General features: G+C 42.1%; 1 protein-coding gene across 1 annotated transcript; it reads left to right on the forward strand.

The window, feature by feature from the left end:
* Positions 1 to 1,133: 1,133 nt before the first annotated feature.
* On the forward strand, positions 1,134 to 26,240 carry AMMECR1L (AMMECR1 like). The gene is made up of 8 exons (XM_066622068.1): positions 1,134 to 1,519; positions 4,565 to 4,671; positions 7,225 to 7,669; positions 18,855 to 18,965; positions 20,476 to 20,590; positions 21,130 to 21,220; positions 21,341 to 21,437; positions 22,444 to 26,240. Exons 3-8 carry the CDS (start codon positions 7,263 to 7,265, stop codon positions 22,553 to 22,555), a joined length of 933 nt encoding a protein of 310 aa, XP_066478165.1. The 5' UTR covers positions 1,134 to 1,519; positions 4,565 to 4,671; positions 7,225 to 7,262; the 3' UTR covers positions 22,556 to 26,240.
* Positions 26,241 to 26,517: the final 277 nt, after the last annotated feature.

The raw sequence follows: 26,517 nt of genomic DNA on the forward strand, positions 1-26,517 counted from the left end.
ATCTAGTCCAGCTTCCTGTATCTCACAGCGGCCCACCAAATGCCCCAAGGAGCACACCAGATAACAAGAGACCTGCATCCTGGTGCCCTCCCTTGCATCTGGCATTCTGACATAACCCATTTCTAAAATCAGGAGGTTGCACATACACATCATGGCTTGTACCCCGTAATGGACTTTTCCTCCAGAAACTTGACCAATCCCCTTTTAAAGGCGTCCAGGCCAGTCCCCATCACCACATGCTGTGGCAAAGAGTTCCACATACCAACCACACGCTGAGTAAAGAAATATTTTCTTTTGTCTAACTTTCCCAACACTCAATTTTAGTGGATGTCCCCTGGTTCTGGTGTTATGTGAGAGTGTAAAGAGCATCTCCCTATCCACTCTGTCCATCCCCTGCATAATTTTGTATGTCTCAATCATGTCCCCCCTCAGGCATCTCTTTTCTAGGCTGAAGAGGCCCAAACGCCATAGCCTTACCTCATAAGGAAGGTGACCCAGCCCCGTAATCATCTTAGTTGCTCTCTTTTGCACCTTTTCCATTTCCACTATGTCTTTTTTGAGATGCGGCGACCAGAACTGGGCACAATACTCCAGCTGTGGCCTTACCATCGATTTGTACAACATTATAATACTAGCCGTTTTGTTCTCAATACCTTTTCTAATGATCCCAAGCATAGAATTGGCCTTCTTCACTGCCACTGCACATTGGATTGACACTTTCGTCAACCTGTCCACCCCCCCCCAGATCTCTCTCCTGATGTGTCACAGGCAGCTCAGAACCCATCAGCTCCAGCTGATGTTCCAGCTGCTGCCCCCCTGATAAAGTTCCTCTCAGAGGCCCTGTGCAGAGCATAGCCTGTGGCTCCACTGGGACGTTCAACCGCAGCCCAAGACACTGGAGGCCCCCCCCCCCCCCGCCTGGCATCGGTAGCAGCACTAGTTGCAGCCACGCTCTACAAACAGGGCAATCAGAGAGGTGGTCTGCATCACGTGACGCGCCAAAGTGCTTTCTGGGCGGCACCCTCAGAGGCTCACGTGACCCCCTCCTGCGGTCACGCGGCGCTAGGCGGAAGTGCTCCCAGTCTATGGTTTCCTTGTGGGAGAGAGTCGCCGCCTCCTGCTTCTGTCTATGGTCTCCGTGAGGCCGATGGGAGGTTGGAGGAGTGGCGTGCACATTCCTGCCCCATTACCTCACACTCGGAGAAGGGGCCGCCGGGATCGTGGAGGACCGGGCTCCGCTGCCTCGCTTCAGCCGTGTGTGTGCTCAGCCGGCGGCGAGCGCGTCCCTGGTGCGGCTCGCCTGTGCGCGTCTCGCCTGCCCCCCGCGACCTGCCTGGCCCTGCCCCGCTGGGCCCCCCTCTTTGGCGCCCCCCCGCCCCGGCCCATGGCTCCATGAAGCGCGGGGCGGCAGAGGTGGCGGCGGCGGCGGGGAGGCAAGCGCAGGAGCGGCGGCGGCGGCGCTGGTGGCGGCTGCGGTGGCTGGGCTGAGAGTGCCGGGGCAGGGAGCCAGGAAGAGAAGGTGGGCAGCCCCGCGCCTCCCTGTCCCCGGCCAGGGGCGTCTCGTCCCGCTTCGCACAGCCCCCGGGCTCCCGCCGCCGGTGCCGAGGCTGCTGTGGCCACCTGTTCCGAGGCTTCTGGGTCGTCGACCCCGTCGAGACTCTGAGGAAAGCCTCGGCCCTCCCCAGGAAAAGGCCGGGCACATTTTCTTGTGTAGCTGCTGCACAGACGTCCCCCCATCGGGACACCCCCCCGATGTGTCCTCCTCACAGGGACACCCCATGGGACACACAGGCACCCCCAGATGTGTCCTCCTCGAGGGACACCCCTGTGGGACATGTGGATATCCTCCATATGTCCTTCTCATAGGGACACTATGGGACATACGGACCCCCGATTTGTCCCCCATACAGACACCCCATAGGACATACAGACCCCCCTGATACGCCCCACTCATAGTGACACTCCATGGGACATACGGGCCTCCCGATTTGTCCCCCCATACAGACACCCCATAGGGCATACAGACACCCCCCTGGAGATTTGTCCCCCCATAGGGACACCCCCCCCAATATGTTCCTCTCTTAGGGATACCCCTATGGGACATACAGGCACAGTCTCTCATATGGACACTCCATAGGACATGCAAACACACACACCCCAGATTTGCCCCCCCATACGGACACCCCATAAAGCATACAGACACCTGCCTGGAGATTTGTCCCCCAATAGGAACACTCCTATGGGACATACAGACACCCCCCCCAGATATGTCCTCTGCATAGAGACACCCCTGTGGGATATATGGACTTCCCCCAGATACCATCCCTCTTATAGGGGCACCCCATGGGACATATGAACACCCCCACAGATATGTTCCTCTCATAGCGACACCACTATGTGATATACAGACATCTCCCCAGATATGTCTTCCTCATAAGGACACCTGTATGCAACATACAGACACCCCCTAGATATGTCATCCTCATGGGGACACCCTTGTGGGACATACAGAAACCCCCCAATATGTCCCCCTCATAGGGACACCCCTGTGGGACATACGGACACCCCCCCCAGATATTCCCTCCTCCCATGGACCCCAGATTAAGAATCCCTTCTCGAGGGCAGTGGTTCCAGACATTTTTTCCACTTACGGACCCTTGGCAGCCCATTCCATAAATTGTACCCCTCGTTAGCAAAATGTTTGTAATTAATATGGTTGCTGTTATTTCAGATTTATATGTTTACAGTTACTGAGCCATGTTTGATAATAAACAAATTGATGACCAAAAGCTAGTACTTGGTTGGGCTTTTGCAGCTAGCTAGCTGCCTTCCTTCCTAGCTTGCCATCCCCACAAGGCATTCTAATCCAGACCTGCCTTTTTCTGCCATTGTTCAATTCTTTTTCAAGTACCTCTAAAGTACTCCTTTTTCAAGTACCCCGGGTATCCTAGGTTGGGAACCACTGCTCTGAAGTACCCCACTTCCTTTTCTCCCACAAGGCCATACATCACGTGGTGTCTTTCCCAATCCCCCCTCCCCCCACACACAGCTCACACTTCCTTTGCTTCTCTCATGCTGCCCCTTCATTATGGTGCCGCAGATACAGTTCTGAGTTTGGATTGAGATCTGGATTCAAATTTCTGTTTAGCCTGTAGAGCCCAGTGGGTGACCTTGGGAAAACGAGCTTCCCTTGCAGAGTTGGGAAGATGAATGAGGTGACTGCAAATACTTTGTATGCTGGAAATGCTATGAATTAAAGATGACCCCTCTCTCCTTCAGTATTGTCACCCAGGCTATCCTTCACTTTTCTCTACCACACTTGGGTTGGTAGTTAAATAACTGCACATTTAATAAGGAAATGAGGCTTGCCGAACTCAGTGAGACTGGACTAAATATGCTTACAGTACTCTGACAAATTGCATTTCTCTGAGAGTCTCTTGTCCTGGTTTTATACTTTGCTGCAGCTCTTGCTCTAGTCAGGGGTGTCCAAACTTTTTGGCAGGAGGGCCACATCATCTCTCAGACACTGTTGGGGGCTGGGGAAAAAAAGAATTAATTTACATTTAAAATTTGAATAAATTTACATAAATGAATATATTAGAGATGGAACTTATATGAGTGAATGGTCAAGATAACTCAAAGCCTATAAAAGACCTTCTTTTATGATTTATTTATGCCTAATAAAGGTTCATTCATTCATTCATTCATTCAAAAGACCTTGCACAAAGCAAGGCCGGCCTTTCCTTCGCTGCTGCTTCACAGACATGAAACAGCAAACTTCAGGGAGATAACTCAGCCTACAGCTCGCGCAAGAGATAGAAATTTGGCCATTGCACTGAGAACAATTGTGTTGGGCCAGTGCAGGCTCCAGAAAGTCTCTGGAGGGCTAGAGGCTCATTGGAGACTGGGGGCTCCTCACAAGCTGGATTGGGGGGTCCCTGAAGGCTGCAAATGACCCCCAGCCCGGGGTTTGGGCACCCCTGCTTTAGGTGTTTTCCATATGCACATATTCCATTTTCTATTTGCATATTCCATTTGTTCTCCTTTGTTAATCTTTTTGATTTATGTTGTCCTTCCTAACCCTTTCTGTGCCACCAGTCTTGCATATATCAAAGTTAACTCCAAGCACCTGTCCCTTATTTGTACTGGCATATTAATTTCCTTTTTCAGGACTTATTCAATAACATCATTTTTTCCTGTAAGAGCGCTCTTATTTTTGCTTCTTTTGCAGTGTGTGCCGTCTCTGCCATATTGTATAGACTAGAGGTTTGTGTCTAAGGGTGGAAATTGTTTTACTCAAGTAGCAGTAAAAAAAATGTCTTTGGTTGAGGATAAAGAGTAGGAAACTTGAAGCACATCACACACAGGCCCATATCTATTTTCTGTGTCACATGCTACTTTTTTTGCTTTGCCAACTGATGAGTGATATGCCTCAGAATTTGTTTCACAGACCCACTGACAAGGAAGCCTTAGATTCAAGGACTGAGTTACGTTCAGTTTTTAGCTTTGCTTAGGTAGACATTCTCAAGCAAACTATCTCTGAAATCTTTTTTTATTCTTTCAGATTTGGGGAACAGGAATGGGCCGTGAGAGGAGAAAATTCATTCCAGATATAAAATAGCGCCCCCTTCCACCCGCTACTCCCTTGGCAATATAGGTTTTCTGCTTTCAGTAAGTATCTTGAGCATAATGTATAGAAACTTGTTTGTAAAAAGAAGTGAAGCATGCATAAGAACAGCGATGTTGAGAATGACATCATATGTTACCCCACAGTCTGATGAAGCAAGGAGGTCTTCCCCCAGCCATGCAATGTCTAGCATTATTGCCTTCCTCTTTCTTCCCCTTCTATCCCCCAGACTTTATTATAACAAATATTACTCACCTCAGATTCTGTGCTGCAGGTTATTAATGTCCCTTTGTGTCTCTGTTTCACTTCAGGGCTGTTAGATTACTGTGTTGAGATATAGGCTGCCCAAGCCAGAAATGAACAAAGCAATACAATTCTTTGATAAAAAGGTTGCAAAGAATTTCTGCAAGACCTGTAATTTTTCATATCTGCTGAGGTGCATATTGTAAGATGATTGATAAGTTGCATCAGTGGTGTAGCTAATGATCGTGTAGCTCAGTGCCAAGTTCAAAATGTTGCCCCAGAAGTGATGTTACAACCAGAAGTAACATAATGACTGGACTTTTACAAAAGTGAAAATTGGGGGGAACTCCCCTCCTCCGCCCAGCAGTGCACCACCCACTTGCTCTGGTGCTTCCCCCAAGTCAGTGGCATAGCTAAAGCATCTATCTGCTACCTGGGGTCAAAGAAGATTTTGTAGCCCCCCGGCATGACAAAATCAAATGTAATTAAGTAAATAAATAAAAAGTTATTGGTTCCATGCTGTATCATAATAACATCTCATTAGCACTCAGAACATGCAGTCTCATAGGTCAGTTTGGAGTTAAGTAAATCCACTTTTTGTTCCATAAGGCAGTTGTGTTTTCATTTTCTGGTTATTTGGCCATAACCTTTGTTAGAATACAGATATTCCAGTGCGGTTTGTTGCATTGGATTCTGCATTTAATTACCTTTTCAGTGATATATAACATGATGCTATTATTCATACATACCAAGATTTTCACAGTTTTGGTCACTAGCGTCAAGTTCTACTTGTTGCCCCCCTAAAGCTTGATGCTCGGTGCAGCTGCTACCCCCTGCACCCCCTTAGCTACGCCAGTGAGTTGCATGGTTGTTCCTTCAGTGAAAAAGGATCTGAATAGCTGGTTCTCTGTTAGAAATTAGCATTTTATTTACTGATGTTCACAGAACTTCAGTATCTGAAGCACACGTACATGCAAACCTTCATCATAATTTCACCATCATCACTTTTAAAGTTTTGCATGTAAACAAATAATCTCATACATTTCTTTCACACATTGTAAGCTAACTATAATTCTTGGGCTGCAGCCCTGAGCACACTTACTTCAGGACATGCTTCAGAGTAATGTGGATGATCAGACTGTAGGTCACACCAGTATACACTTGGCATAGCTGCAGGTGTGCAATCCTCCCTCATTTTTCTACAGGCATTGTTTAACCTTCTCTTTATTACTATTGAATGCGTGGTTTTTCTGCACATGTGAGGCAAGATTCAAAATACTCTGTTCAGAAAAATTGTTACGCCTATACTTAGAGAACATTTTTATGCTCATGATAAATCATTTAATGAAATGTCACCTTTTCATTTGTGCTAACAAGAAATTAGATCTTGCGCCTTAGTTCTTTTGAATTTGCCTTCAGCATAATAGATGAAAGTCTGGGATTCCTTAAACAAACTCCTTTGATTCAATTTGTCCAATGCAACTGGAATACACTAAACTTCTGGGAAGAAATGGTGACAACAAACTGATCTACTCAGCTTCCATAAACCCCAAAGGGTATCAAAGAGTGGAGACTCATGTTGGTTCTGTGTAACTAAACTAATGAATAACAGGCTGTCCTCCCCATAAAAAATCTTTATGGAAACCTTCTCCCAGTTCTATTGCTCCAGTAGCTTTCTGTTTTATCCTGTTCATTTGATTGTGGTACATTAAGAGCCAACATCTACTAGCAGTGTTTCTTATGAATACAAATACATGGAAGATTTGCATAAGAGACAGAATCTCTTGTAATTGTGACTATATAAACAAGTAACTGTTTATATAAACTGACACTAGAACAGGTTCAATCTATGTTTTATTAAAAAGACAGTAAAGGTTTGGAGGAACAGTCCTTGAACTCCATTTCTAGGGTGAATCTAGCAAATAACACACATACTGGACAGTCATTCAAGGAGAATTGAAGCTGAATTGGAGAGCAAGATGCACTGTTAGGGACTTCCAGACAAAAGGTTGCAACTGGGTTCGCATGTGATCTGTGGCAAACCAGTGACTAGTTGGGGGTAGATGTCAGGCAGTTTGCAAACCTTTTTTCAAAAATGAAACAAATGCAAATGCTTGCAGAAAACAAGAGAGTGGTTTTTCTAAAATTGTAATGTCTTCATTAGTGTTACACTTTAAAGTCTGTTTTCTATCTAGTTTTTGACCAGTCTTGTGCAACCATATGTGAATTTTCTCCTGGAATTCACAGATTTTAATATGAGAGATGTAGTTTTCTTACTGTGGAAAAAGTGCATCCCTATAATTTGCTTTTCATGTAGTACAATGTCATATGTTACGTGTTGTGTGTTTTGCCAGGGTTCTACAGTGCTCCAGACAGCAAGTGCTGAATCAGGATGGGAAAAAGACGCTGTGTTCCTCCACTTGAGCCCAAGTTGGCAGCAGGCTGTTGTGGGGTAAAGAAACCCAAATTGTCTGGAAGTGGAACACACAGTCACGGAAATCAAGCCACAACCGTGCCAGTCTCTAGTTCAGGTCCTCTTCAGAACCACCAGCATGCAGATGGGGGCAATGGAAGAGAGAATGTAACAGATTTGACTTTGTGCCCTGGAAACTCTCCAATTACTCGAATGAATCCCACTTCAGGAGCTTTGAGCCCACTCGCCCGGCCTAATGGAACTGCCAACAGCACCAAGAACCTAGTGGTGACAGCGGAGATGTGCTGCTACTGCTTTGATGTACTCTACTGTCATCTTTATGGTTTTCCTCAGCCACGGCTTCCTCGATTTACCAATGACCCCTAGTGAGTAAATCCTTGGGCATGGGTGGGAGAATGAAAGTCCATGGGATAAGTAAAGGGCAAACTGGGACACAGATAAACTATTACAGAGGAATCTGTAGTACTGTTTTGACATTTGCAGAATGGCTTAAAATTTTGAATGAAACTGTACATTATAAATGGAGACTGGCCAATAGAAGGCAAGACTTTAAAATGGCATGGGCACCCTATAGGGAGTATGGTTGTTAGATTTTTCAAATCTTTTACATATGTAACACTCAGAATAACTTAATAATGGCTGAAGGATTAGGAGGAGGTCTTGGGATAGCATGCTTCTCCCCCACTTTAGGGCAAATTCCATCTTCCTTGGGAGGGGGCTTATCCAAGTTGTCTTCAGTCTTAACCATGGTTTAACTGTGGTTTATTATTAATTAGAAATTTGGGGTTAGGGTGATCTGCTTTGGCCTTTGGAAGACAGCCTGATGCAGAATGGTATTATTTTAACTTCCAGGCTAATATGCTGCATCTGTGTGATATATGTATTTACTGTGAGTACAATTTTAGTGTCTGTCTTGTTTACGATTAAAGTTTTCATACTGACAGAACACAATTCATAACTGGTTCCATCATAATATAATGTAATCTTTTCTTCATAAAAACTTATATTTAGTAAATTGAAATAGACTGAAGGATTGGGAACCAGACAAAAATGGATTTGGAAGACATTTGAAATTTGGTGGTATGCTAAAAAAAAGAATATTTTAAGACCATGTAGTTTGCATAGTGAGGAATATACTTATAAAATGATAAATACGTGCTGTTTCTTCCTTGAATGAGTGAATTCAAAATTTGCTTCCTTGAAACATTGCTTTTGTCCACTGCCATAAGATGGTGTGAAGGATGTAAATGTTTTGGGATGATGGCTTGGTGTCTGTTTCCACTTTTTTCCAGCAGAAAGAAGCATATGCATGGATAGGCTGCAAGGGTCAAGAAGGAAGCAAATAGTTTTTTGAAAGTAGCATAGCTATGGCAGCAGCTGGATCCTGCCTTTGCCAGATGGTAATGAGCATCTCCTCAGGAGTTCTCACTTTAAAGTGTGCTTTTCAAATAATCAAATTAAGCACTGTTGCTCCTTTCACTCTGAAGTGTGGTTGAAACCATGGCCTGGTACCAGTTTTAGGTTTGGTAAATGCTTTTTTAAGAAAGCTGTGTTGGGCAAGATTTCCTTTCTTCCGCAAACATAGAGTTTCAAACACTCTAGGTCTCCCTAAGGCACAAGCCAGCCACAAGGTCTCTATAATTGGGGTTGATCTTAAACTCATCTCAGTGTTCCCAGGAAAAAGTGCTGGATCTGTGAATTACTTCAAGAAGGCTACCTTTCCTGCACAATTTTCACACAGATAAGGTGGTGAGGACAGTGAATCATTTTCTTCCCAAAATTTTTCCTACTTGCAATTCAGTAATTGGTTGTTTTCCTCTAGGCTTGTACAACTGAGATGGAGAGAACCATCAAATGTACTTGTACTAAAGACTAAGGCCCAAATCCTAACCAACTTTCCAGCACTAACACATCTGTGCCAATGGGGCATGTACTGCATCTTGCAGTTGGGGGGCAGTCACGGAGGCCTCCTCAAGGTAAGGGAAGGTTTGTTCCCTTACCTCGGAGCTGCATTGCCCTTACCTCGATGCTGGAAAGTTGGTTAGAATTGTGCCCTAAGAAATGTTTTTCCTTAGAATTTCAAAGAACGGCTTTTGTTCTTTGGGTCTGACAGGATCATGTTTAGTGTTGCAGAATTAATTGGCTGATAACTCTGGTATCTTCCATATTCTCCAGTAGCTTTATTTCCTTGCAATTATCTTGACTTCTGTTTATTGAAACTGCCTCACAGTAGTTTGCTAAATTTGCTTCCCATCCTTCCCACGTGGAGCTTAGAGCAGTGGTTTAAAACAACCTGCAGAGAGAGAGAGACTTGCCCAAGGCCACCTTCATAGCTCAGCAGGAATTTGAACCAGGGTTTGTACACATCCAGACCAAACACTCTAGCCATGCCGTTATGCTATTCCACATTAATAGCATATCAGAATTAATATGTCTTGCCTGTGATTTCTGTGGAACAATAATCAGGATGTAGCTGGAAAAATTCCAGGCACTTGAGCATCTAAAAATATGATGCTGCCAAAGAACTATGTTGGTTTGGGTTTCTTTAACTCTTTCCCTGTGTAGGAGTGACATTTACAAATTTACTACAGCTACTTGCTCATACCTTTACTACTCTGATTTGAGCTATTTTTCTACCCCTTCCATTGCACTATGTTAAGGTGGGATTAGGAGGTGGGGCTAGACAGAATCCAACTAAATCCAGGATTTATTATTGGATGGCTCAAACATATTCCAGCCCTAGAGATATTTTTTACACATAACAGGATGAGAAATCTGTTCTCTTTGAGCCATCTCTCCCTCATGGCTCACCTGATTTGCCCTCCCTTCTCTTCCAGAGATTTGTGCCTGTGGAATTAGCACAGGAACTGAAAGTGGATGTGACCATGCTCTCTTTTATATTCACTTTTTTGTGTGTACAACCTAGCTGTGCACACTCACATCCCTGTTGGAAAAAAAATTGAAGTTGTGTGTCAGATAGCAACACAAGACCACAAGTGGGCATCATGAGGAAGTGGCATCTTAAAGAACAGGAGTTACCACAAGGTGGGTAACCACATTTTTTTACCAGTTTTTGTTGTTTTGTCAGATTTGGGAACAATTAACTGAGGATGGATGCAGGAGAATTAGTAAAAGAATTTAAACATAGATTTTCCCCACGTTTTACCAGTGTATGTTGTTCGGACAATGAAGTTGACTGAATTACGATGACCGTAGTCTTTAAAGCTGCTAGAGACATGTTTGATATATATTAGGCCAGTGTACCTTGCGAATGGCTTTTTGACTGCTGATAAATACAGCCTGATCTGATCCTTCCAGAAAGTGGCATGCACAAGCAGTGCCCTTTGTTCCTTCTTTTGCTTTGCCTAGAATAGAACCTCTGATGTCTGTGATACATCACGAGATTGACTGAACACTGGGCTAATCATTTCTTTGTGGTAGGAATCTGATTGCAGGAACCACTGCCATTGAAGCCAGGAGTCTGAGGGAAGTGCTGGCAGACATTGTCATGCTTCTTCTATGTAGTGCATATGGGCTGCATATGTAGTGTTTTGCGTTAAAGGATCAATAACCCTTTAGGCCGAAGGGATAAACTCTCATATAAAGGTGTTGCAGCGGTGGCCAGTCCTGGTCATATAGTTGGCTCGACACCATGTTTTGATCAGAACAATATGTTAAACAGAAGATAGCACTGGGTAAATTATATGTGCAGTTTAGTGTTCGCACTGTTGTGGAAGGAAGAGCAAGCATCATATAGAGCCATGAGAATATTGCTCCAATTTTTGCCTGGGGGACAATAATTATTTTCAAGATTCTGTCCTGCTTTTTTTCCTTTAGGTATTTCAGGCAGCTACAGGTATGATTTTTCTTTTTAAAAAGTCAATCTGAGACATTTAAAAACTGCAATTAAACCCAAGGGCTTAGGCAACAAAACATCAGAGAGCATAACAGTTTATAAAAACATTGGTTCTTGCTCCATGTTAACAAAACTGGAATAAGGTCAACTGTATTAAAGGAATGTAACTTCCAGGATAATAGACATGATCAAGTGATTACCAGTAATCTTGCTGCAGAAGTACTTTAGGCAGATTATCCAAACCACAAAGGACTTCTTGTAGGGTAGAGATAACTACTGTATATTGCACTCAAGAAATGCAAATTGCAGAAGAGAATATTCTTCTAGTTACTAGGCAGAACTGTTTCTCCAGTTCATGAGATCAAAAATAGATGCCTTGTTTAGTTTAAGACATAAATATTCAGATCCTGACAACTGAACTGATAGAGCTGTGGTAGTTAGTGAACTTTAAGTAGGAGTGCAGGATCACCCAGGTAGGGTCAGTAAAGGTGAGGGATCCTTCAGATTTTGTCTCTCAGATTCTAATGCTCATGATGACTTGCCATTCACTTAGTCCAGTTAATTGTCATTTATAATGCTTGTCCTAAAAAAATTCAGATATTTCTCCTGTTTTCTTAACAAAAAACTGGTTTTGATTCAGTTTGTTTAATTAAAGGGTCATGGATTCAGTTTGACATTAAAAAATGTAGGCTTTAACATGGTAGGCTATTTTTAAAAAAAATTAAATTGATTAGAAATACTAGACCTAAAAGTGGCACAATACCTTTGTTAGGGCCACTTGAAGCATTGCAGAGTGGTGAGCAAGTCTTTGGGTTCATCAGAGCATTGATGCTGAATGCAAAGCAAAAACAACAAAAAGCTAGGCATACGGAGAGAGAATGAAATGTGTTGGGTTGACAAGGTCAGGCAGACTTGGCTATTAAAAAAAAAAACTCCATAGGAAATAATTCCTTTCTATCACAGCAGCTTTGAAGTGCATCCCATCCATGAGGACCTGCTTGATAAATGGCTCCTTTTTAGCAAGATCTCCCAGCATTTGGTTTCAGCTTGTGATTTGGAAAGTCAGAAGTAGCCTTTGACCACTTCTCATAAAATTGTATACTGGAATTGGCAGACAGGTGATAGGCAAAGGAATATTTTAGAGATGTTTCAGAAAGGGTACTTGAAGATTTCACTGAATCCAAATGACTTTAAGAGGGGCTGAAGACAGAACCTTCCTTATTAGTGCATTCCCACCTTTTGATCTGCCTCTTCTCTTCTACATGTCTCTCCTTTTAATTGTTCCTTATTAGTGCATTCCCACCTTTTGATCTGCCTCTTCTCTTCTACATGTCTCTCCTTTTAATTGTTCTAGTTTTTTCCCCCTTGTTTCTGCCTTTTCTGTTTTGTTTTTCTGTTTTCTTTTTGTAAAGCTAGATAAAATGAGATTGCAAAGGGAAAGGGTAGATACAGTTGTCCTATTATTTATCAGGGTGTTGTCAAACCTGCATGCTGGGCCGTTAAAACAGTCTGGACGATCTGGAGGCGAGGGGAGCCTGTCTGCCCTCTGGAGGGGCTTTTGAGCTCAGCAGAGGCCATGGACATCTGTTCATGGCCTCTGCTGGGCTTAGACTGAGCTCTAGAGCCCAAAACACATGTCTTCTGGTTTCACGGAGAAACTGGAAATGGTGTTTTTAATGCCTTAGTAGGCCGTCCGAGTTTCTCTGGAAGTCACGTGTTTTGAGTTGCTGAGTTCAGTCTGAGCCCTGCAGGGGCCGTGTTCAGATGTCTGCAGCCTCTGCTGGGCTCAGAGGACCCTTTGGATGCAAGGGGAGCAAGGGGGCCATGGATATAGGGCCCCCCTGTATTTTTGATACTGGATGTTTGAAGGAAAGAGTTGTACATAAACAAGAACTTTGGCTAAACTATCAGAATGCCCTGTGCAAAATTTCATGGAAACGGTTGAGTTTTGCTTTAGAAACTGTTTACTGGGTTATGGTGGGATCACATCAATGTTTATCTAGGTTTTGTGGTCTACATTTATAATAGTAGTCTGCAAGACAATAGTGGGTTGCCTATGTGTTAAGTCTGTGAAACACAGGTCTACAAACCATAAGAGGAGTTGAAATATTAAAAGTTAGAGGGGTGAAAACTATAGTGGCAGATACATAGTTTTGGTTACAAAGAATCTGCTGTTCAGCTGAAAACAGTAGAAGCTGTTTTATTTTTCAGGTAGACTTGGCAGCTTGGAGCTAAGAACCTAAGCAAAGCCTTGCTGGATTGGGCCATGGGCCAAACTAGTCCAGCTTCCCATATCTCACAGTGGCCCATCTGATACCTCAGAAGCACTCAAGACAACATGGTACCTGTATCCTGTTGCCATTCCCTGGCATAGAGTTGGCTATTTCTAAAATCCGGCTGTTGCATATAGTTGTCATGGCTTGCAACCTGTGATGAACCCTTCCTCCATATATCTGCCCAATTAAATTAGTCTAGGTAGTATTCCATCACAACATTCTATGGCAAGGAATTCCACAGATTAATTACACTGGTTAGTTTCAGTTTTTCATGCTTGAATGAATTTACTGGCAGAAGGAGATTAACATGGTATCTTCACAATGTTACTGGAGATAGGGACAGAGTTGACAAATTATCAGCTGTATAATTAGGTGGCTTATTATTATTATTATTATTATTATTATTATTATTATTATTATTATTATTATTATTATTATTATTATTATTATTATTAACAGTATTTATATACTGCTTTTCAACTAAAAGTTCACAAAGCGGTTTACAGAGAAAAATCAAATAACTAAATGGCTCCCTGTCCCAAAAGGGCTCACAATCTAAAAAGATGCAAAAGAATGCCAGCAGACAGCCACTAGAACAGACAGTGCTGGGGTGAGGTGGGCCAGTTACTCTCCCCCTGCTAAAAAAGGAGCACCCACTTGAAAAAGTGCCTCTTACCCAATTAGCAGGGGTAAACAAGCTAACAAGTAGCTTTCAAATTTAGACTTGAAGCGTCTAAACTGTTACAACTAGCTTAATTCCGTTAGTAATCATGGAAAATGATATCCCAGAATACTAAAAAAAACTACAAAGAAAGTGTTGGTTTGCTATGCCAAAGTCAATAAATTTTAGAACACTTAGGATGCAATCCTAACCCACTTTCCAGCACTGACATAAGGGTGATACAACTCCAAGGTAAGGGAACAAACATTCCCTGACTTTGAGGAGGCCTCCGTGAGTGCCCCCCAACTGCAGGCTGCAGCACACATCTCATTGGCACAGCTATGCTAGTGCTAGAAAGTTGGTTAGGATTTGGGCCTTAGCTTTTTAACTGAACAACATATTATAGCAAATTATAATATTGCCAGAAGTCTTTTTTAGGGCTAAATGTAGTCCATGCGACTTTCCTTACTCACCAAAGGCTGTCTAAGAAAGTAACCCTATTTGGTAGCATTTGTTTTTAATCTGTTTTAAATACTGGCAATCACCTGTTTTTGCCATTGGCTACTTATAAAATAAACTAAGAGCTAATGGAAAAATGGGTATTGCTGATAGTTTAAAAACAAATCCTGTGAAACGTGGTTACTTTTGTAGACAACCTTAAATGGGCAAGGGGAATGAGATGGACTTAGTTGTCTCTAGAGTAAAACTTCCCACCGTTCTATGGGGTCTACTTAAAAAGCTGGAGAAATGGAGCAAAAATTTTGTGTGTATGCATTAGCTTAGTTATTCTTTACTTATGATTGTGGACTCTTGTTCCGGTTTGTTTTGTTCTTTGCAAACCACAACACATATTCTTACATTTATAGCCTCCCTATAGGATGCTTCTTGAAAATCCTGTACAGATTTGCTTTACAAAATTCCATTCTGTACTGGTATGAATAGACTACAGCAAAGTTGGGCACTCTCAAGGCATCAGTGATGCTCCTTTCCTGCAGCTCCTTCCCTGCCTTTGCTTATATCTTTTTATGGGTGGGGTGTTGAATGTTTTCATCCTTTTTAATAAGCAAAATACAAAAAGTGTTTTATATCAGTGATTGGCATTTGAAACTAGAAAATATTGCCTGTTGTTTGGTGTTTCATGTTGGGGAGAGAAAAAAGTAGAAAAATAGCAGAAAAGGATTTAAAGGTGAGTAGCGAAGATGACTGGGTCAAACAGCAATGATGAACATAAACTGGATATAGAAAAGCAAGGACATAAGCTTATTTACCAAATGCAGATTCATCTGAATTATTGTGTTCACCAACGTCATCTATGGCTGTGAAAGTTGGACAATGAAAAAAGCAGATAGAAGGAAAATTGACTCTTTCAAGCTATGGTGTTGGAGAAGAGTCTTGCGTATTGCTTGGAAAGTGAAGGTCACCAACAAGCAAGTACTAGAGCAAATTAAACCCGACATGTCATTGGAAGGGAGAATCACCAAACAACGGCTTGCCTATTTTGGCCATATCATGTGATCAAATTCAATGGGAAAAGCGATTATGCTTGGAATGGTTGGTGGAAAAAGAAAACCAGGTCGTCAAAGGACAAGATGGCTGGACACCATCAAGGCTGACATCAGTCAGAACATAGAGCAACTGAAAGAAAAGGTTCAAGACCAAAAACTTGAGCGCCACTTAGTCCATAGGATTGCCGAAAGTCGGACCTAACTGAATACGGCTTGAAGAAGAAGAAGCAAAGATGGCGAAGGCTGAAACTGAAGACATCTGATAACAACTTTAGATGATTGGACATGGGTAGTGAATTATTTTTTGAGACACAGGAAGACACCTCTTCTACATGAAAACTGAATTCTAGCATTTGTCATGTATTTGTTTCTACAATGTTTCTAGACTGCTTCAACTTCCAAATCAGTTTACAGTATCAAAACCAAAACAGCACGATAAAAACAGTTAAAAACTGAGCAAATAAGCGGCATAGCAACAGCATAAATAAACAACATAGCAACACCTGAAAGGGCCTGGCTTGTTATGGCCTGGCAGAAGAGATGTCTTTGTCTATTATTAGAAAGATTAAGAGGGGACAACAGAAAGATATCTCAGGGGAGGGCATTCCATAGTTGTGGGACCACTACAGCAAAAGGCTCCGCTTCTTGTGTACTAGTCTAGCCTCATAAGATCGTGCCTCTTTGGCTGATCTTGAAATTGAGGGGGGGTGGCAATCGTGCAGACACAAATGCTCCCGGAGATGTTTAGGGCTTGTATGTCAAGAACAGGTGCTTGTATTGGGCTAGGAAACAAACTAGACCTAGTATAGATGTTGCAGAATTAACATGCTATGATGGTACTATCATCTGCCCTATCATTAGCAGTTGGGCAGTAGTGTCAGTTGAGATTTCCAAACATTCTCCTATAGGTACTTTATATAGTGTTATTTCTAATCTGTAACTCACCAAGGCATTCGTGACCATGGCCAGGTCTCTAACTTTCAGCTGCTGTACAAGGGAAAACTAGAAAATGCACTTCTAACCACATCTATTACCTGGAAATGTAGAAACAGTGCTGGGTCTAGGACAGGGGTGTCCATAGTTTTTGGCAGGAGGGCCACATTGTCTCTCTGACACTGTGTCAGGGGCCAGGGGAAAAAAAGAATTAATTTACATTTAAAATTTGGATGAATTTACATAATTTTACATAAATGAATATATTAAAGGTCTTGCAATAGCTCAAGACCTACAAAAGGCCTTGCACAAAGCAAGGTTGGCCTTTCCTTTGCTGCTACTGCTGCATCACAGATGTGAAACAACAAGCAGTGGAGGGAGCTCTCATCCCACAGCTCACATGAGAGGTCAAATAGTCGCCCTCACGCTGAGAGCAGTTGCGTCGGGCCAGTGTGGGCTCCAGCAAATCTCTGGAGGGCCAGAGGCTCATTGGAGACTGGGGTTTCCCTGAGGGCCACATTGAGAGGCCTTGAGGGCCGCAAGTGGCCCCAGGGCCGGGGTTTGGGCACCCCTTGTCTAGGAGTACCTCCAAGGTGGGAACTTGCTCCTTCAGTGAGAATGAACCCATTCAGAGCAGGCATCGCTCCAGAAAGCAGGTTGACTGAATCCCCTGCTGTCATAAATTCAGTTGTATCTGGATTGAAATTGTTTGTTTACTCTCTTCCAGTCCAGACTCATGCATTCAAGGATGTCACTGCAATGCCTGGATCTGATAAAGGGGAGAATTAGAACCGTACATCATTGGCATGCTGCTGACATCAGTCCTCATAACTACAGATGATCAGGGGAAGGGCTGTAGGTCAGTGGAAGACCACATGCAGAAAGCTCCAAGTTCAATCCTTGGCAGCTCCATGAAGGGCTGAAAAGACTCCTGTCTGAAATTCTGGAGAGCCACTGCCAGTCAGTATAGACAAGGCTCAGTATAGAAGCTAGATAGACCAATTCTGACTCAGTATAAGGCTGCTTCCTATGACCACCTTCAGCACTTTATCATTTGGCTGTTGAAAAGTTTGATAGACAGAACACTGATGAACCCCACAGTAAAACCCCCACAGTGAGGAATAGTTTTCCCTGACTACTTTCTAGAACCTTCAGAAAGAAGCACAACCATCATAAAACAGTGCCCCCATCCTGGAAGGATAATCAGAAAAATATCATCCTTGATGGTGTTGAAAATCATTGAGGTTTGCAGGAAAATACATGGGTCACACCACAGTCTTTGTGTAACTTGGCATAGGTCATCCACCACAGCATGGTAGTTTCAGCTAAAAATCTAGTTTGAAACCAGATTGAAATTGATCCATTTTGTTGGCTCAGAAGTTCCTACTTGAGCTCTTTCAGCCCCTACTTGCTTGAATAACTTGCCAAAAAGGCAAACGGGTGACTGGTTTATAGTTACTGGTGCCACTTTAAGGAGTGGCTACATGGCTGTTACCTCCAAAGCAGTCAGGATATGCCCTTTCCCTTAAAATGTATTAACCACCATATCTAATAGGCCAGCTACTTGCTGCCAGGTCGGAAGGGCAAAGTGTCAGGCAGATGCATTATGGCAAGGACTTCTGAACAGACTTTGCATCTTCAGGCAATATGAACTAATTTTATCTAAACAATTTTGAACATTAATGAATTTGTAATGAAAGTGTGGTTAGTTTCTCCCTGAATCTCCCATCACACCCATACATGAAGCATTGTGCTATACTTGTCATGCTTGACCTCAAGAAGTAGATATGTTTCTCATGGTTTATTCTGTATTATAGCCTGTGTGCTTGATTGGGTGTAATACATTTACAAGATCATAATACAAACATTAAAGCTTTAAATTCAGATTTCATTTTAATCCAGTTTATTTTAAAAGAGAATAGCTATGATTTGGTGCTTTAAGGACCAGATGTAGATTTAAATCCAGCTTAACCACTCTGCAGGATTGTGTATTTTCTTAGAGAGTGATGAAAGAAATGTAACTGTGACTTGAGTGTGGTTTGTCAGCATTTGAAGACTAATACCTACCTATCATTGATACAGGGGCAATCCCAAATGCATCTGAAGTTCTGAAGGAAGGCACTATGTGACAGGTGTGCTCAGAGAATGAAAGTGCTTAATTGCAATGATTTAGCTAAATAGAAAGAAACAAGTGCTGCAGAGCTACTAAATAGATAGTGGGCTTTTCATTACAAGCATATTGGTGCTATTTTCATGCTTAAATTGTCTTCTCCAGCAAGAATTATTTGAAGATGGAGTTTTTGTGTTATACATTTTCAGTCCACTGTTTGTGACCTGGAAGACAGGGCGAGACAAGCGACTTCGGGGCTGCATTGGAACTTTCTCTGCCATGAATCTTCACTCAGGACTCAGGGAATACACATTAACCAGGTAAAGAAATCACCAGTGGGACCATGTGCTTGGCAGGCAACTAGGCAGGGGAAGCATCTGTGAGCTTGTATGTCCTGCCTTTGGAGTCATGTAGATCCTGCTGATAAAACTGGTATTCATAGTTATCCCAATTGTCTAAGTGCTTCTTAAAGAGAAAATTGAGGAACTAAGTAATGGTCCTAGCTAACATCCTATAAATTGCACTGTGGTCTCTTAAATAAGTTTATTTGCGCTAAATAGTGCACTTTGTTGTATTGCCTGGGAATGGAAGACAACATGCCTGAGAATGTATGTTGTGTAATAATTCTTGGCTGCTTGATCCTATGCTTAAACACACACCCCTGGGTCAGGCAGAAACTAAAAGGGGACAGGAACTGGACATGATAAGTAAACCTGGCTGAAATCATAGGGGACCTGAGGATTACCCCAGTCCAACCCCCCCCCCACAGCTGTTTCTTTTCCTGAGGTATTTGAAGTGATGTACAAAAATTTTTTAAAAATTGCAATAAAAACAATTAAAACAGTTCAGTGTGATTTTTTAAAAGTCTGAAATCTTAATAAATGGCAGTAAACGTCTTTATCAGCTTTTGTCACACTGTCGGTCACAATCCGAATTTTGATGGATTGTGGACTCGCTGCGACCAGGAAGCCTCGGCAATATGGCGCATGACCTGGATGTTGCTTCTGGGTCATGCCAGTACATGACCTGCTTCATTGATTGTGTTGCACTCTGTACCACTTTGCAGCTTCTGGTGCACAAATCTGATTGTGACTCTTGGGTAAGTCATGACCCACAGTTTGAGAGAAGCACAATGCATTATGGCACATGATGCAGCCATTGAAGCAAGTTGCGCGCACCTGTGCAACCCAGTAGCAACTTCTGGGTTGCAAGCCATTCTGCCCTACACCCTCCTGATTGCACTGGGCTTGGGACCCACCATAGATGATGAAGTGGGTTACGAAGGTTAGAGTTTAAGAACTGCTGGTCTAAATAATAAATCCTTCAGCAGCCCCCTAACAGTGTGCGGAAAAAGAATTTCCAGTAAGTTATTTACCTGTAAATTTTACAGGTGCATGTTTATGCATGTTTATTTAGAAGTACCATTATGGGGCTTACTAAGTGTGCATAGGTTTATAGCCTTTGTCAATAATACTTTAGGTACAGTTCACGCCATCCCAGTTACGTTAAAGGCACACTGGAATATTTAATACTCCATAGGTATCAAATCCTTTTGCCCTAGTTCCTTGCCAAAATATGAACATTTGGAGGAAGCATTATAACATCTTTCCATTTCATCCTCATAATAACCATGAGGAAGATTCCACCACATGACCCTAGTGTTCGTGTATGTGTTGATCAAGAATGCAATGCAATGCAAGTAATGCATTGAAAGCTTTAGCTTGTTCTGTTATAAAATGTTATTAGTCCTGTGCCCTGGAGCTAAATCAGACTTGATCAATGCAGTGCTTTGTTTTAGATTTGTTTGTATGTATTCTCTTTCCATTCTAGTGCACTTAAGGACAGCAGATTTCCACCACTGACCCGTGAGGAGCTGCCTAAACTTTTCTGCTCTGTCTCCCTCCTTACAAACTTTGAAGATGCCACTGACTACTTGGACTGGGAGGTGAGAACAGGTGCATTTGGAACTCTTCATCACTGTCTCATACCATTTGGGTTCGGGTTAGTATATGGTAATATAACTGCTCTATTATAAGTGTGGATTGTGGTTAAAGATCAGAAGAAAAAGGTTAGGAGGAGGGAAGACTGTCAAGAGTTTGGATAAATACGCTAAAATGCCAATAGCACTTCAGTGATTTGGGGGAGGAGATTTAGTTAAGACCATGAGGAGAAGACACAATGGTTAAACTTTTAGAGGCTTAATGGGGAAAAAGAGCATGTGTTTCAGGTTTTGAAATAGCAATGTTTGCTCTAACCATGGTTGATTTGGTCTGCCAGGAAGAAGTTGCCTCCATGGTCAGGATTGACTAGCAATACACTGTTGCCCCAGGAAAGGAGACATATGATATTGCAGATGTATGAAACTGAGAGAGGCAACGACATTTTGGCAAGATTAGTCCCTAGAGAGGATGCATGGTAATGGAAAATGTTCTGTGCTTTGCCACAGAAAACACCTCTCAGCTGGCTTTATATTTCCATTGTTAGGTGGGAATCCATGGAATCAGAATTGAGTTCATCAATGAGAAAGGTGTCAAACGCACAGCCACATACTTACCTGAGGTTGCTAAGGAACAAGGTGGGTTTGAGATGAGCTAAACTTCCACACTGATCAAAAACAGTCTATGTGTAAGGATTTGGATTGTGGATTTGGCTTGTGCAGCAGCTACTTATTTCTGCTGCTTTTGTTTTTTAACAGATTGGGATCAGATTCAAACAATAGACTCCTTGCTCAGGAAAGGTGGTTTTAAGGCTCCAATTACCAATGATTTTAGGAAAACTATAAAACTCACCAGGTGAGTTACATATTTTATTTTTGTAATCTTTAATTACAGAAGTAACTATTAGTCTTATTGCTAATGATAAAGTGTATTGGGATATTTGGGGGTTGGGGAGAGGGATGGGAAGCCGCAGGATTTTTCCTTTGTGTGAGATTTTCTGAGCTTTAAAATCTGATTGTGATTTTCATTGTCCAGAAGCTGCTTTTTCTGAGTGGCTTTCCCCCAATAGTGAGTGTTGCAACATCAGAATAATCTCCCCAAGGAAGCGCGCCATTACAGATAAAACCTGTTTTTTGTAACTGTTTTTGTTTTCCTTGTGTTAAAATTCTAATTTTAATTTTTGTATAATACCTTAGGTACAGGAGCACAAAAATGGTGACAGTTTTTAACTTAAATATCCATCAGGGTCATCACTAGGGTTTCTAGATCCTAAGCAAGAGCCATGGAACGGGGCATATGACTGAGCTAACTAAAGTTCATTTTCAGTACCTCTCCCCTAGTACAGGCAACAATGGTTGCTGCCTTTCTTCTTTAACACCATTTCCAATTCCTTCACTGTATGCTTCCTCTAGAGGAGAATGAGATGATGAGAAGGTGCTAGTGTTGAAATGAGGCACTTACCCATTTTACTCCTCAGGACAAAATGAGGTGATGACACACAACAGTGGCAAGGAGACAAAGCAGCCACTGCTTCCTGCCATCCCATTATGTTCAGATGGAGCAAACAGTGGCTGCTGCCTCCTGTTGATTCAGACAAAGAAGACACATGAGCAGACAGCGAGTTGGTGACAAGAGTAGCTGTAATTGTCCAACTAGGCGGTGAACCCCCTGCCAGGATGCAGGTCTCATCCTATGTTATGTCAACCCTTAAAGCTGGGCCAGTTAACCACAATCCACATTAAACTGGATTCATTTGTAATGAAATGAAATAACTGTATAGTTCAGAGGAATTCTGTCTTTAGATATACAGCTGTTGGTGACTAGTTTCTTTTGTTAAGAACTGAATGTCTCTTTCTTCCAGGTACCGCAGTGAGAAGGTGACAATCAGTTATGCAGAATACATGGCTTCTCGTCAGCATTGTTTCCAGAATGGCACTCTTCATGCCCCGCCCCTCTACAATCATTACTCCTGACACAAGGCTGCATGACCAGTCCCGCACCCCAGCTGCCACTAACAGCTATGACATCATTGGGGCAGATGCCTCCTCTTCCTGGTCCAGTTACTTCTATTACTGCACCATTTTATGATGCTAGCTTCCGTTGCCAAGTCTGCCTTCCAGCTAACCGAAGGGTGGGGGGATGCCAGTGGGTGCAACTGAACTTCAGGAGCCGAAGCCTTACCTCATCTTTCCTTCAGAAAGAGGGTTTAGTTGGATTGAGGCTCCCGGGCTAGTTGCAGTTAGGTGCAGAGAACTTTCGGGAATGGCAGTACCACTTCAGATTGCTCTGTGTGTGTGTTAAATTGCACTCTGTTCATTTGAAATGTTAATTACGACAGCCCCCTTGATCAAGTAGGAAAGTTCTCCTGGCAGTCTGGGCAACGGAGTCCAACAAAAAATTTTTAGGTTTTTATTATTATTTTTAATCTCTGATATTTATCTACCATGAGCTGATTAGTCCTAACATCCCGGGCAAGCAGATGACATGTTACAAGGAGGGTATGTCTGTAGGATTTCCTCCTCATAGAAGGTGGCAATCGCTCAAACATTTTAAAGGGGAAAATAAACTTTACTGCAGATAAAACCATGATTGCACATATCCAAGAGATTTCGGTTCTCACATTTAGCTGCTTTCTACAAAAAGGAAAGTAGCCTACTAATTGGACAACAATGCATGCATGAAGGTGAAGTGCTGTGGGTTGTCTATGGAAGTATCTTAGGTTTCCTTGTCTCCTTAGAATATAATCTGTCTCTGTTCTGGGCGTCTTCTGGGTGTCTGACCTGAAATACAAGCAGCAGGGTCTGCAGTTGGATTGGGGCAGGAATGTTCCCCACAAAGCCATTATTATAATCGACAAAAAGATGTGAAAGTTGTTAATAAAAATAAAAAAATTCTCCATGAGGCCTGTAATTTACAGGTAGTGGCTTTTTGTAGCATGACCCTAGTATCCAGGTAATGAAATGTACAGTAAATGTTAGCCTTTAAGTGGCTATCTAATACAGGTGTCATTGTTGCACTGGTGCTTCAGTCCTAAATACATGTGCTTGGAAGTAAGTCAAATTGATTTAAACTGAAATTGCTTCCAGATAGTATACTTAGAATTGGAACTGAGTAACGTTTTCCAGCCACCCCACCCAAAAATACAGTTAACTTGGATCCACTTTTGATTGTCCTGTGTCCTTTTGTTTACATTTATTTTCCCATAGGTGCTGGTTACCCAGTAAATGGAAATCTGTTTTCCATTCCACCATCCCATTTCTCCTGTGTGAGTCACTAATTGATGTCATTAATGCTGGCATTATGATCCTCTTAAACGAATCCACAGGAGCTATGAAATAATGCAGGACTTCAAGTAATTGGCATTGAGGGACACACAAAAAAAACAACCTGAAATGAAGAGCATAGTATAATGAGAATTTGATACCATATACTGTATACAATGTGTGTAGTAGCTTTTCTGTGTGGATGACTGGAAGCTGGACTTTTTGGGGAATTGTTTTTTAGTATGGGACGTGTGTCTTGAATCTTTAGGATGAGTGAATAATGCGCTAGTTGGAGAAAGGGATAAATGTCTACTGTCTTAAAGCAAAGGCTCAAAGGCAGTCTGAACAGATGTTGGATTTCCAAAAAGTAGACATGCATTGCCCATTTGCTGTGGAAAGCCTCATCTGGCTTGGTTGAACCCAGGCATGTTGTTGGCTGGCAAGAAAGGAGGAGGAAAAAAGGTTTATATTGTATTCCTTGCAGTATAATGGTTCAGTCAGTTTAGAAATCCTCCAAATTGCATATTATTCTCACACTACTGTTCCTTCTAATGTTTCAGAAAAATATGCTTTTCCATTAATACATATCTAGGTGTCGATGGTGGGTGGGAGGAGCTCTTATTCCGGTTATCTGCAGTACTGCCCTGCTTTGGTTTTGTACTGGATTGTTCATGCGGATTGCCACTTTTTCCCTTCTGATGATGATGAAATGTGTTTGGGTATGAAGGGACTGTTCCATGATTTCCTGCTACTGAGAATAAATCAGCCTTGTTACCAATTAGAGTGACTTGTAGTTACTGTCCCAGATGCCCTGAATTGATGGGAGATTGTAAAGGGGAGAGGAAAGTTCAGCTGTGGTCATACCATCCATTTCTGCTCTCGGACAGTATTGAAACATAGGGCTACACTAATTATTATTCAAGTGTTCTATGTTAGAATTTAAATTGTAAAGATTTTTTTTAAACAAAACAGAAAAAAATGGTGCTAAACTTTCATCCCTGAGCACATTCGGTGAGACTGGTCATGCAGGCATATAGTGCCAAGCTATTCAAAATCCTGCTTTCTTTTTTCAGATGTTTGCCCTGTTATGTGTCTTCAGCAGTGTATAGTGTTAATTATTTGACTTTATTTTAACTGGGGATGGGGGGAAGAGTTTAGGAGCCAAGTGGGGAGCCTTAGATACCATTCTAAAGAACAGATTTTTAGGAGTGACTTGATCCTTCTTGGTTCAGTGTTAGCATCACACCGAAGCAAGTTAAATTGATTTTAGAGTGAGGTGGTCCCATTCCCTGCCCCTGTTTCCATCCAACCACCTAGTCTGTATAAATGAAAACGCCTCTTTTAAAGTTGGATATTGGGTTTGGTTTTGTATTAAGTGGAACAGCAAGCAGTCCTTGAAGTACAAATCAGTCCTCTAAGAAATGGCATGTTCAGCATCAATCTCATTCAGTTGCAGTTCAGTTCGGTTACAGTACAGTTGATCAAGCACGTCATTCCTGCAAAATGTTGTGGGATGGGGGAAGATATAGGTTGTCTTTGGAAGATAATTCTACTTCTGTCTCATACATAGCAGTGGTGCACTGAGATGAGCCCAAACTGAAATGCACTGCATTTCAGTTGTCTAGTAGACAAGACATTGAAAAATGTTGGAACTAACAGAAAACTACCTGTTATAGAATCCTAATCAGTTGTCGTTTTCAACTGAATAGTGATTTATGTAATTGTGTAAAGACCTTAGCAATAGCCTTCTGGTCTGATTGGGAACTGGCTCATCCTTAGCTACAAGCAAGTGCCTTTTGGTCTAGAGGGGTTTATTTCAGGACAACTGTAGTTGGGAATCTCCCATGCTGCAGCCATGTAACTTTGGAGTGTCTGTCTGGTTCTCTCTCTGCTACATCAGTGAATGTCTTTGATCACTGAAGTATCATGGTTAGAATGTTTCCCTTAGAGGCTTTCTCTTTTCATAATAACAACCAATCTCAGTAGAGACATTTCAGTCTGAAAGGTTTTAAGGTTAAAATATCACATCTGCAGATATCATATCTGAAGATTATAAGGGCAAAAGTAGTTGCAAATTTTAACCTTCACAATTCCTTAAGTTTTGCACATAACTGTTTCCCCTAATTTCATTCTTATCATCGCAGTCTTTGCTGACTGAATGCTGTTTTCTGTTTGGGTTTTTCTCCACAGCCAGAATGATTGTTTGGGTTAATGTAAGTTTTTTTTTTCCTTTTAAAGCAAGAAACCTCTTTTGACCTTCACTGCAGAGACGTCAGACCTTTGTTATTACACTTGGTTGCCTCTTAGCTATATAACTTCTGAGTGTAAATCATTGAACTTTACCCTCTGATGAAGTATTGTAGAAAATAAATTGTAATGGATACATTTTATCTTATCCCTTTTTTATTGGTGTGTTTGTCAATTTCAAGAGTAAACTGGTCTTTTCACATTGAAATGGAAAAATAATCCAGTCTGGTGTATTCTTTAAAAAAATCTGAAAAGGAACAGAAGTCTAAAGCCAGGCTAAGTGACACAACCAGACTAAAACAGGCGGACATCTTTAACAAAAATTTATATTGCACAGTTCTCAGGAGTGAGATTAGACATTTACAGTAGGCCTGCTGTATTTGGGTTCCACATCCTCATATTTTATCAGCCGTGGATTGAAAAAT

This window comes from Tiliqua scincoides, chromosome 3 (assembly GCF_035046505.1).
Source record: "Tiliqua scincoides isolate rTilSci1 chromosome 3, rTilSci1.hap2, whole genome shotgun sequence".
Lineage (NCBI taxonomy): Eukaryota > Metazoa > Chordata > Lepidosauria > Squamata > Scincidae > Tiliqua > Tiliqua scincoides.